This window comes from Podarcis muralis, chromosome 1 (genome assembly GCF_964188315.1).
Source record: "Podarcis muralis chromosome 1, rPodMur119.hap1.1, whole genome shotgun sequence".
In the NCBI taxonomy this organism is placed as follows: Eukaryota; Metazoa; Chordata; class Lepidosauria; order Squamata; family Lacertidae; genus Podarcis; species Podarcis muralis.
Genome location: NC_135655.1, coordinates 84,376,009 through 84,388,993, shown reverse-complemented (window position 1 = coordinate 84,388,993; position 12,985 = coordinate 84,376,009). Strand labels below are relative to the sequence as shown.

Below are 12,985 nucleotides of genomic sequence, written 5' to 3'. Positions count from 1 at the left end.
GCGCCAGTCCTCTCATGGTTACAATCCTGAATTTGAGACCCTAGCTAAGAGTTGCTTTCTGGACCTGTATTAAGGGACAAGAAGCTTCAGCATAGAAGGAAAGAAATATATTAATATAGTAGGCCTTATACCTTAGGTATGTACCGAGCTTCTGAACTGGCAGGATAAATAATACAGCCAAGAATAACCTCCACAGACCTGCTTGCTTGCTTGCTTTTATGTGGCCAGGCTGAAAAGGTCATTTCGTGCGTGGAGAGGTTACATGCGGAGCGGCTAGCTTGCAAAAGTGGGCAAAGGGAAAGCCCCCACCCTATGCTCATATGAGCACACAGTTCACATTCAGAAAAGAAGGCTGTGTACAAACCATACTTAAAGCACCTTTCCTTCACCCAAAGAATCCTGAGAACTGTAGTTTGCTAAGGGTACTGGGAATGGTAGCTCTGTGACGGTTCCCTGAATCCTTGGGATGTGCTTTGAATGTGCTTTAAAGACACGGTGTGTATGTAGCAGAAGACATCCAATCCCTCCTTCTTCTTTTTCCAGGGAAGGGGATCACCATACCCCTAAGAGTTTGCACCCAGTCTTGAACCTGTTTGTCGCTCAGATGCTATGTCATTGTCGTGCCCTCTAGCACCCAAGGCCATGCGCAGCTACTCTGCTATCAAACAGTTGCAATAAGGAACTCCACTGGTGCTTTTAGCTAGGCACCAGAGTTCTAGCCCCAGACCGGGAGTTCCATGAGAGAAAGGAGCTGAGCAGTCCTATTTAATTTGCCTCAGACACACCCCAGACCCCTTTGGAATCTGTTCAGTGGCTTGGATGAATTCCCTAAGTGGTGTGGGATTAGTTAGGGCCTGGAATGGCATTGCTTGTTACCCATTTCTTGCCACAATCACCTCTTTGTGGCAGGAGTGGTGGGGCTGGCTTTAAAAACAGCACCTTGTTTCAGTGCAAGCGGCTTAGCAAGGCGAGACAAGTTATATTTGCACCTGAGGGAGAAAATCCCCACAAGCAGTGGAGGCTGGTCCAATAGGGTGAATGGAGCACTGGGCTGCCAGCCTCAGTCCAAACTCAGCCAATCCCCACTGCTCACTGGCTTGCTTGTCCAGGTGGCAAAATGGTCTGTTGGCTTCCTCCTCCTTAGTCTCCTCCTCCTTAGACTTAACAGGGTTTCCCTTGCAGAACGAAGCAGGGAGGATGATGGGGGATTTGCTGACTCTGCCTGTTACTGGCTCTGGCTCCACCAATTGCTGGGCCTCCTTCCCATCTGCCCCACCAATTCCAATGGGAACCAGCCAACACTGCCCAGAAGTGCTTATCACTGGCAACAAAAAATACAATTTTACCTTTCGGGGTTGTACCATATTTTTTGCTCTATAAGACTCACCTTTTCCCTCCTAAAAAGTAAGGGGAAATGTGTGTGCGTCTTATGGAGCGAAAGCAGGCTGCGCAGCTATCCCAGAAGCCAGAACAACAAGAGGGATTGCTGCTTTCGCTGCACAGCGATCCCTCTTGCTGTTCTGGCTTCTGAAATTCAGAATATTTTTTTCTTGTTTTCCTCCTGCAAAAACTAGGTGCGTCTTGTGGTCTGGTGCGTCTTATAGAGCGAAAAATACGGTACTTATCACCAACAATCTGCTTGCAAATTAAACCCACCTCTGGTAGTGCCCAGTGTCTTAGTAATGATGACACTACGTACAGTGGCTGTCACTATTAGAGAGGCCTGCACAGTAGTAGTGGCAACCTGATTTGGGAGGCAAATGACTTTTATTTACATTCTCCTCTCTCCTAGACTCGGACATGCTCAAGTACATCCTCTGACAGCCCTGTCAGATGACAGATTCAAAGCCAATGAACAGATGTTGGAGGGAGCTGCAGAGGAGGGGAGGGAAACTGGCAAACCTGACGCCTACCCATACAAAGGGGCTTAGATTCTGTTTCCTTAGTGATTTGAACAGAGGCTGGCAGCTTTTGCAGGAATGTGCTAAGGAGGGTTGTTGCCACTTTCTCCTCTTACCCACACCCTAGCCTGGATCCTGTGCCTTTAACAGCAACCTGACATGCAGAAATTCAGCAGCTGAGGATTTTTGTGGTTTGGAGATAAAGCAGTGTGTGTGTGTGTGTGTGTGTGTGTGAGAGAGAGAGAGAGAGAGAGAGAGAGAGAGAGAGAGAGAGAGAGAGCGCGAGAGCGCACCTTTCCCTGTTTCATTTCTGTGCATCAGAAAGAGTGGCATTCAGTGCAGAAGAGCAGAACCATTTAAAAAGTTGGATAATTCATTCATTCGCCTGCTTGTTTGTATGCTGCTTTCTCACAAGATATTAGCCAAACTGGCTCAAGGTGTTATCAAAAGATTAGCAAGAATTTTCACAAGGAAGAATAGCAAATAATTATATTGCATTAATAAGTAAATGAATCATAAAAATAACCTACCTCCAAGCATTAGGATCTAATGGAGAATTGGAAGCCAGGGTCAGCTTTAAGACAGTGCCCAGAAAGAAGCAGGAGCAATTGGCTTATGAACTCTCCTCTTCCTTAATAACTCCAACCCTATGCCCAAAGAACTTCCTTCCTGCTCTTTTGCCCCCAACATTTCCCTTGCTCACAACTTCTCGCAACCGTCCCATGCCCAAGGGTATAGCAGTCCAGTCACACAATCTGCTGCCAGCTGCTTCCCCTACTGTGCCTTCCATCCATGACACTGAGGCTGCTTTCGGAAGGGAAGGGAAGATTTCTCCAGGGCCTTCCACTGTAGCTGACCCTTCGCTGTGCCTTGCAGATGAGCTGACATGCAGCGCCAAGCTGACGGTCTTGCCCTCGCAGCAGCCACTCTTCACCCGCAAGCTGGAGGCCGTGGCTGTGGTAGAGGGGCGGATGGCACGGTTCGACTGCAAGATCAGCGGCAAACCCACACCAGTTGTCACCTGGACACGTTTCGGTAATAGCCTCCATCTCGCAGTACAGGAGGCTCTGGGTAACAGGGTTTGGGAGGACAATAGAGTGTGGGATCGGTGCCCAGCTATTCATGGTGGCCTTGATGTTGCAGAGAGATCAGGCCGCAGGGTCAAGCTGCTCCCCACTCCACGTTCCTTTTTGGAAACCATGACAACTGGGAGGAGGGGGCAGGGGCAGACCATCAATCAGCTTCTTGAATTGAAATCAGCACATCTGATTATGGTCAAATGTGTCCACCTAAGGACTGGGCACAGAGTCCCTACCTCTCAGTATCTATGCTGTTTGGCTGGGGTTGCACCCATGTGCATGCCTCTGTAGCGTTCTCTTCACTGTCTTGTTGGAGTGTCCACAGTTCTCAAGTGCACAGCAGGCCTTTCTGCATACTCTGTTTCCAGCTACGAACTCAGCCGCTGCTCTGGATGACAAAGTTGATCTACAAGTTTTTATTCAGGATCCTGAGCTGTGCTGGATGCCGCCCTCTTCTTCAGACTGGGAGCCGGTTGCTGGCAAAAGAGCTCTCCCACATTTGTAGCAAGACTAGCATGTGTAGGGCAGTGTGGCCTACCTACCCCATGTCATAAATTTCAGTACTGTATAGCTACTCTTCTGGGGTGGGGCGGGGCAAGGCGTCTCCCTCTTTATTTCTGTTCCCTATCGTGGCCCAAGGGATAGAGGGATGCCACCTCCACGTTCCAGGCCCTAAACCAGTGGAAGGCTTGGTTTCGTTCAGGATAAAGCCTGCCTGGGTTCCTCTTGCTTTCAGACCAGGGCTCTCTGACTGAGATGTGTCTGATGCAGGCCAGCCTGTGCAAGAGGGGGAAACCATGCGCCTGCAGCGGGACGGCGGGCTGTACTCGTTGCTGCTCCTGCACGTGAGCTCCGAGGACGAGGGCCAGTATGGAGTGAGCGCCACCAACAAACATGGCCGAGCCGAGTGCACCGCTGAGCTGTATGTGGAGGAGCCGAGACCAGCAACCAGCTCTCAGATGTGAGTATGAGGAGAAAGGTAGGGCTGAGGATGGGGCCTAGAGCTGGATGGCAGGATATCCCATTAAATCAGGGGCAGGGAACCTTTTTTCAGTTCAATGACCACATTAGCACATGGATAACCTTTCAGGGGGTGAAAGGTTCCATGGGTGGTAGGTAACCTTTCTATAGTAGGCTTCGTTTCAGGCACAGAAAAGTCAGAGAGTGTTCTCTCTCTTTCTCTCTGCACCCCCAAACACACACCTTTCTCCATCCTCTCTCCAGGCAAGCAAGGGACATTTTTTACAGTTCAGGAACATATTCCAGTCAGAGGGGGAAAGCACTTGGGGCCTGAGGAATGGGGTGGTAGTAGTCTGGGGCGAGACCGAAGGGCCAGGTAGAGAACCTGGAGGGCCACATTTGGACCCTGGGCCTGAAGTTCCCTACCACTTGCCTTAGGTGTTGGGTCACAGTCAGTTGTGGGCATTTTAATATTTCTTACAGCCAATGTTCTGGCACCAGCTATCTTCCTGTGCTAATTTGCTTATGCGAATGTACCCATGTCCTCCTAATTCAGCTTGCACTGTGCCCTGGCACTGCATCTTTTTTTGTGGGGAGGGCACATTTAAGGCCTGGGCCATTTTTAAACCGTCCTGACCAATGGAATAAATGCTGTTTGTTTTCTTTGGCTTTTGACTACACAGTGTGGCTTCTCCCCACCCCCAAGTTCCATATTAATGTCAGGCAATAAACAGCTAGAAGTTGTTTTCTGTGATATTAACTTCTGTGTTTCAAATGCATTGCCTTACTGACATTTGTATATGAGTGGTGATAGCTGCTCCCCACCCTGGCCCAGCAATCCTAATATGAGGGGGAAACTCCTCAACCTGGGAGTAATTCTGTATTCATGAGAACCAGACCCGGCCTCTGTTCTCACTGACCCAAGCTCACAGGAAGTTCCCTGGAATGCAGGCCCCGTCACAGCCTGGCTCGTTGCCCAAACCAGAGTGGCCCTCAAACACAGTCACTCTCAGAGGGCTCTTGCCGTCTTCTTGTGAGAATCAGCTTTGCCTGTGGCCTTACCAGTCTTTCCCAACATACTCCGCTCTTGTATTCCTGTTCCAGGTCTTATAAGTGCACATGCTCTTTCAGAGCACAAATCCTTCGATGCATCAGCAACTATAATTAGCATGCTTAAAACAAGGGACATTAGCCAGACAAAATAGAGGCATTTTATATTAAGGCCAATTGAACCGATTACATGTAATATAAAAAAGGACCGGGAGAGTCAATCCGTTGTAGCAGAATAGCAGATATCCCTGGCACTGCATGCAAACAGGCAGTTATCTGGTTATTCCAGGGCAATGAAAAGCATTATCCCTCCCCAGAGCCAAGCTGTTGGATTGATTGCAAAGACATCTCAACTTTAGTTAAAGGCAAATGTTTTTCCATTCCTCTTTAAGCGTGGACAAAACCCTGAAGCGATTGAACTGGGTTGGGTTCAGTACTGTATGTTATTTCCCAGTTTATTATCCAATATATTACCTATTTCATACAACCAGCAGATTTTCCTATGGCTATCAAAAACTGCTCCAAGAAAGTATGGCGTTTCCTGCCCTATACACCTACAGTTTTCTGTTTGTGAAGCTGGAGGAAATATATTCGCCAGCTGCTTTTGCCTGGTTGATTTCTCTTGGCATGGTTCCTTATCTCTGTATAGTCACTATCAAACTCAAGTAGTTAGGGATCCTCATTTCCCAGCACTGGATGATATTGATCAGTAATTTCCCCCTGCAATCACTCCATAATCCACATTTGTTTCATACTTCTGCAGCTCCTTTGGGATCACTTGATCTCCCTTTGGTAACAATGGAAGCACTTCCCAATCCTCATTTATCTGCTGCTTGTTTTCCCTGGGGAATGTTTGCAAGAAACTCCCCTATGGCTTTTCTCCACCATGCCTGCATCTGTGAAACCTGATCATGGCTTGCCTGCGGAGATGGCTTTTCCTGTTCCAATAGGATACCTCTGACTTATCATATCTGTGGCTGTGATCCTTTGTGAGATGTGGCTGTGGAGTCCCATGAGCAGGGCAGCCCTGTGGCTGGGCTGGCTGCTTCGATTGAGACCTCTCTTTCCTCTCCCTTTTTGGCCTTGCAGCTCCAAGCTGGAGAAGATGCCCTCTATCCCCGAGGAGCCGGAACAAGGGGAGAGCGAAGTGGAGCGCTTCACCATGCCTGACTTTCTGCGGCCGCTGCATGACCTGGACGTGGTGGAATCCAAGGAGGCTGTGCTCGAGTGCCAAGTGGCTGGGCTGCCCTACCCAGCCATCACCTGGTTCCACAAGGGCCGGCGCATTGAGAGCACTGATGATCGCAGGATGATGCAGTGTAGGCTTCTCTCCTTGCATTTCCCCCATGCGCCCTCATGAAACAGGGCCAGATCCAGAGCAGGGAGGTCTTGGACCAGGCAGCCTCTGTGCACTCCCATCACCTCTTTCTTCCTCCTCCTCGTTCTTGCGGTGATTGTAATCTATGTCATCTGTGAGCTGCTTTGCACAAGAAACAGGTCCCCTCCAGACTTTTTTTTTTTGGGGGGGGGGGATGTACTTCCCCAGTAAAGAGCTGGAGGATAGGTGGCTATATGAGCAGCTTCTTTTTTTCCTTTCTTGCCACCATTGTTTCCTTGCTCAGCTCACCCCCCCCCCCGAGCCAGAGGAAGGTTTCTGTGGCAAGGAGGCAAAGGGGAAGGGGCCTGAGTCTCTTGGCAGTGGGACCTCTGCAGAGCCATAGGTCACAGGGGATGCCCGACTGTGCCAACCTCTGACACTGACCTTGATATAGAAGCACCAGCTGGAGCTGGGGAGGCAATTTGCTGAGCCCTTCCCAGTGAAAATAAGGCAGGGTTGCAGGATTCTACCCCCCCCCCCCACATCACTACACCTTCCCTCCCCATGTCCCTAATATCATTTCCCTAGCAAACATGTCAGTACCTGTATGCTTTGGCTCTCACTGGTTGTTCCTTTGTACAAAGATTGTAATGTGTTCTCTGTTCCCTTCCTTCTGCCGTCCATTGCAGACAAGGATGTGCATCGCTTGGTCTTCATCTCTGTCAGTCACGCCCACGCCGGGGTTTATAAAAGTGTCATTGCCAACAAACTGGGCAAGGCCACCTGCTATGCTCACCTCTATGTCACAGGTAAGGATGGGGAAACAGTGAGAGGAGCTGCTGTTCAGCATCAGCACCCCATGAGGTGCTTTGCCTGGGCCCAGGGATGGCGAACCTTGGGCCTGAGGGCTGACTATGACCCTTTAGACCTCTCTGTCCAACCCTTGGGACACTTGCCCTGCTCCATACCCTCAAGTGCCTTTGCATGGCTGGAATGTGTCTTTGAACTAGAATATAGTCCTTGAACTATAACAATGCCCGTCACTTGCCTAGAGTTGTGAGGGTGGGTTGGCGTAGAAAGTTCTGACCTTTGCATGGGTGGAACGCAGCCTATTTGACAAAGGTAAGAGCCACATCTGTTGATCTGTCATGTTTGACTCTGGTCCTGTTTTCCTTCTTCCTCTGGTCATGCCCATTGCAGGCATGCAGCCCCACACATCTTCTCAGTGCTAGTGTGGAATGCCCCTCTGTAATATTTTGGATCATTCTCTCCCAGGATGGCAAATGTGAAGTCTAAGGGCCTGATTCCATTCTTAACTGGTCATGGAGCTATCTTCTGGTGGAGCAAGAAAGTCATCTATAGAGGGCTTCAGATGTCTTCCAGCTCTCTGCTGTTTGAACCTTTAACATGTAGGAGACCACATAATATCATTGAGTCCTGGAACTCACTCTAGAAAGAGTGACTTAAGCACCCGCTAATTAAAAACATAGACAAGTACCCAAGCCTCAGAATCCCCTAGGGAAGGGGGCAAAGGTGGTCCTGATCAGAAAGCAGAGCATACTGTCTGTGTACACGCAATATTTTTAAAGCACATTTGAAGCACATTTCCCTGCTCCTCAAATAATTCTGGGTACTACAGTTTACCCCTCACTTTGTTACAATTCTCAGCAACCCTTAACAAACTACAGGGCTCAGAATTCTTGGAGGGAAATAACATGCTTCAGATGTGCTCTAAAGGAATAATGTGTACATTTACCCCGTCTCCTCATCTTCCCCTGTGTTCTTGATGGGTCCTCACCCACCTCCATGCTTGCCTTTTACAGATGTGGTGCCCACACCCCCTGATGGCCCGCCAGCCATAGCTGCTGTCACTGGCCGAGCAGTCACTCTGAAATGGAACAAGCCCAAGTGGCTGGATTCAGCTATTGGTAAGCAGGGCCAGGAAGGCAAGTGGCAGTGTAGTGGCAGCCGGGTAGAGAAGGAGCTGGGCTGTGAAGAAATAGCTGCTTGAGGTACCAATTGGGAGAATTTGGTGTCAGATGCAGGAGCTGGTGCCCCAGTCTCTCCTGCTGTAGGGCAAATGCATCGTAGAGGGCAGGCCATTCCACATAACTGGATTCCTCTGCTGGGCAGCCTGGCAGTTGTCACTGGGCAGGTGGGTGCGCAATCTGGTGCTGCGATTGCAAGTGAGGCCCCCGCTCTCACTGACAGCTGCCATTGATGTGTTGTACAGCCCACTCTCTCTGCGTGCTGCTGGCAGGCAAAGGGGGCATTACACATTTGCATACACTGACTGGAAAATGCATTCACACTAGCACTGGTGGGTTGTTGTTAGGAGTGTATCTGCTTCTCTCTCTCACTCACTCTCACACACACACACACACATCCCACACATACAAAGCTGTGCCTCAGAAAAGCTGCATTTTGCAAATTAAGCCAATTTGCACAATTGCTGTTATTTTGTATACTTTATGGTATACAAAATATGTGCAGGCCGGTAAAACAGTTTACCACAAATCTTATACAGCTACCTGAAAATTTCAGGTGGTGTTACTCACACATTTCCAAGCATATCCTGCTTAGCCCATAAGGACTAGAAACTTACTTTGCTGTTTTACTTCTGTTGTTGCTGACCAAAAGCTGTTGTTCATGTGAATCTAAAGGGCATCAATTAGCTTTAAGGGCGAGAAACTATCCAGAGGGTGAGTATTATCCAGTTTTCCCAACAGCCTGTGATATCCTTGTTACTCACAGACAGCTCCTTGCCTCCCCACTACTGTAGTATTGAGGGGGGGGGGGGTGGCATACAAACAAAGCACAAAGTCCTGACTCTGGACAAATGATGCATAGCCTCACTAGCTTTCTGCTGGAAGTTCTCTTCTTCTGTTCTCAGACCCTGCAGCTGTGACTTACACCATCCAGCAGCAGGTCCTGGGTAGCAGCCACTGGACTGTGATTGCCACGGGGGTGCATGACACCAGCTACACCGTCCTGGCTCTGAAGAAGGGCATCCACTACATGTTCCGTGTACTCACAGCTACAGCCAAGGCTAATAGCAAGCCCTCTCCACCCACTGAGGCTGTGCAGCTCCTTGATCGTGGTAAGGCAGCATCAAAGCAGGGGAAGGGGAAGAGGACGGGGGGGGGGGGCAGGTGGAACTAGGAGGAGGGAAATGGAAAAGAAGCTGACACTATGGTAGTCTCCTCACACACACATACCCCAAGCCGCAGTGATGATGCCTGAGGGCAAATGAGATTTTCCCAGTCTCAGTCTGATGCTCTGGTGGTTAAACAAGAAACATATTTAGATAGAATCAGACAGAAGCAAATAGCCAAAGGCCCATAACAAAACAGAAGGAAAGGTTGCATTTCTAACTTTCTGCTCCTTTCTAGTCTTATAATTAGGCCGCAGGGTTTACTCGGGTTCTAATCCTAAATATAAAGATTCTGATATAATCAATGCCATTGTTTCTCCAGAGCCCATGGCAGAAAGCCATAAATGCTTTCTCCCTTGGGGGAACTGCTTGCCACCTCCAGCATCTTTGTAGTAGCTCCTCTGTTGAAGTAGAGTTGCTGAATCCTTTGCTTGGCATGTTCTCTATACACATTGAAAATCCCACGAAAGAACTGCTAGAAGTGGGTTTCCCCCTTGCGGCCAAGAGCCCATATTAGAGCACTTTTGGCATAATGCTTATTCTGGGCTAGAGGAGATTCGGCTCCGGGCTCAGTGTCTGGGTACAATAAATCAGGAATTATTCAGGAATGGCCTCTGGAATGTGAACCCCCAAAGTAAGGGTTCCTGTTTGATGTGTCAAAACAGGAATCTAACCTAGCTAGCTGAGAACTTGGATATCTGTCTACTCCCCTACATACTGATGGTCCAGGGTGGGTAACCTGTGTCTCCTCCAGAAGTTGGCCTCCACTCCCAGCAGTCCCAGCCAGCATTTCCAATGGTGAGGGATTATGGGAGCTGTGGTCTAGCAACCTCTGGAGGACCACAGGTTCCATATTCCCGATCTAGAACAGCAAAATGACCTCCTTGTGTTGTCTGCTATGGTGGCTGTGCTTGCAGGGCCTTACCTAGCGGAGGCCCCCATGATCCTGGACAAGCCGGATGTGGTGTATGCGGTGGAGGGGCAGCCGGCCAGCATCACTGTAACCCTCAACCACGTAGAGGTTGCTGTCACCTGGAGAAGGTAGGGAAGCTCCCAAGTTACACTTCTATAGAATCCAGCTCACAGACTTCTTGGTAGGCTGTTGAGTCAACTGCATGTGCCATGACAATGTTAAGACCTGGGATGAGAACAGCTGCCTTGTATCTTTGGGAAAGGGAGGAGGAGGGTGAAAGGGAAAGAAAAAATAAACGAAGGAGGGACTTTTTCTAAGAGGAAGGTATTTGGCTTTTGCTGTGTTTTATTTCATTGCTTGTTTATAGCCTACCCTAGTCTCCAGGCTCAAGGTGAGGTAGAATAATTTCACCAGAAAATCTGATGTCGCTGAAGGACTCACAATTTAAAGGCCATTTTGTCCTTAGCTTGGAGGGCAAGCCTGGGTTTGCCATCAAATGTTGAAATCAGCAATGGCAAATCATGTCCCCTTTGGTGAGTCCACCTATCTGATACAGGTCTTTGCAGTGGAGGCTGGTCCATCAGAAGAATGGGATGCTCCTCTGCTGACGGAAGGCATCTGTAAATAGGACAGGGGGTGAAGGCAATTTTGGGCAATTCCTCCTCCCCTTTGGAACCCCACCCCCTCCACCTAATCTGCCCTATAACCCTCTGGAGAAGATTTTGAGGGGGCGGTTCAGGGAACCGCAAAGGCTCAACCAAATTACCCAAAATTGCCGCACTTCTCAGTTCCTCTGATAGACGCCTTGTGTCAGTGGAGGGGAAGCATTGTATATCAACCCATATGTTTAGAAAACTCCTCTTCTGACAAGAAATGGGAATAAAACCAAACAATTTGTAATGGTTAAAAAAAAAAAAAAAGGAGAATGGGATGCTGCCCCACAATCCCAGATTGCCATCAATCCCAGCCCCTACTTGTCTGTCTTTGTAGTTACAAACAGTCCAGGAGATGGTACTGGCTCTCAGTTTTTTCCTCCTTAGTCTTTTTACAGGAAGGATGGGTACCAAACTGGGATTAGTTAGCTCTGTCTGTCATTGCCTCTGGCTCCACCCACAGTTTGGGCTCCCTGCTTTCTCCCCTAACAGTACCCTAATGGGTCTCTGCAAACACCTGTGCGTCTCATGTTCCCACTTTCAGATATATGGCTGAAATATCTTAGGTGGACGCCAAGGATGAAATAGTCACAATTTAAGCAACCTACGGCACTGAGTGGGTTATACAGTGTTTGGCTGAACATTCATTCTCACCATCTTTTAATTTATTGGAATATGCATGAAAAGGAATTACAACACATTTTTTATATTGTATAACTTTAGTTTCAGGTGTGACTCAACAGCTCCTCATGCTGCTAATGTTTATGTTTCAAATTAATCAAAAGAGCTGTGTTATGAGTCACCCCCATGAAATATGTCGTGCTTCTCATCAGGAGCTCAGTGTTACGATTCTGAACAGAAGCAAGAGCTGTGCTCTTAATTGCTGAGGAACCTGGATTTGGTATGAAGCCACAGAGGCAGTTGGCGAGGCAAGGTGACAAGGAACTGCTAGTGGCAAAAGGGGTGCAACAGAGGAGGCTCCCTTATGCCGAGTCAGACTGGCAATCCATCTGGTTCAGTGTTGTGTATACTACCTGGTTGTGGATCTCTGACAGGGAACATTCCCAGCCCTACCTGGAGACACCAGGGAATGAACCTGGGACCTTCTTCATGCCAAGCAGATGCTCTACCACAGAACTATGTCTCTTCTCCAAAGTAGTGGGATTTAGAAGGTGGTCTTCTACTAACTCCCATTGTGCAAGTGGAAATTCTTGAGCTATTAGTAGAATCACACCCTATGGGTCCCACCACTTTGGGGAAGAGACATAGTTCAGTGGTAGAACACCTGCTTGGCATGCAGAAGGAGCCAGCCTGGGAGAACCCCTAGAACAGATAAAGGGTGAGTATGCAGGGGGGTAGTCCTTTTGTACTAGCAGTAATCCTTGTGCTGCTAGCAGGCACCTGACTTAGCGCTATGTTGAATACAACCCTGAGCCTCCCATCCCATGCTCTTCTGCCTTGTCCCTGCCAGGTCCGGTGTGGTGCTGAAGGACAGCGATGCCAGCTGGGAGATGAGCATGCCCGATGATGACCAGCACGCCTTGCGATTCTTCCGGGTGGGCAGGGGGGATGTGGGGGAAATGACCTGCGAGGTGAGCAACCAGCATGGATATGACCACTGCTTCATCAGCTTGGAGTTGGCAGGTATGGGATGCCCAGAACCCCTGACATGCTCCAACTTCATCCCCAGTCTTGGCTCTCGGCCGTGTCTCCGCTGACGACCATGCCCCACATCCTTATATATGGAGTCACAGCCTCACTTATTAGGATAGAACTTGCCTTTAAGCTCTTCCCAGAATCTGGAAGCAAACTTAGGGCTCACCCAAGCCACAGCCAGGTATCACAAGGGGCAGCAGTCTGCTCTCAGTCCTAGGCTTTCACATAAGCTGGATATCACAAGGCCAGAGGAGAAGGTCTTCCCCAGAGGGAGGGAGGGAGGAAGATATGCAGCTTCTTT

General features: G+C 49.1%; 1 protein-coding gene across 8 annotated transcripts in view; it reads left to right on the top strand.

Annotated features, from left to right (window-relative positions):
* The window catches only part of SPEG (striated muscle enriched protein kinase), a 97,875-nt gene that overhangs the window by 57,389 nt on the left and 27,501 nt on the right, over positions 1-12,985 (top strand). For all 8 annotated transcript variants that reach the window (XM_028741097.2, XM_028741102.2, XM_028741138.2 and 5 more), the window contains 8 exons: positions 2,778-2,936; positions 3,752-3,941; positions 6,080-6,309; positions 6,998-7,117; positions 8,132-8,236; positions 9,202-9,408; positions 10,380-10,503; positions 12,500-12,672. In XM_028741097.2, the coding sequence (XP_028596930.2) occupies positions 2,778-2,936; positions 3,752-3,941; positions 6,080-6,309; positions 6,998-7,117; positions 8,132-8,236; positions 9,202-9,408; positions 10,380-10,503; positions 12,500-12,672 (1,308 nt within the window). The remainder of the gene's footprint in view (positions 1-2,777; positions 2,937-3,751; positions 3,942-6,079; positions 6,310-6,997; positions 7,118-8,131; positions 8,237-9,201; positions 9,409-10,379; positions 10,504-12,499; positions 12,673-12,985) is intronic.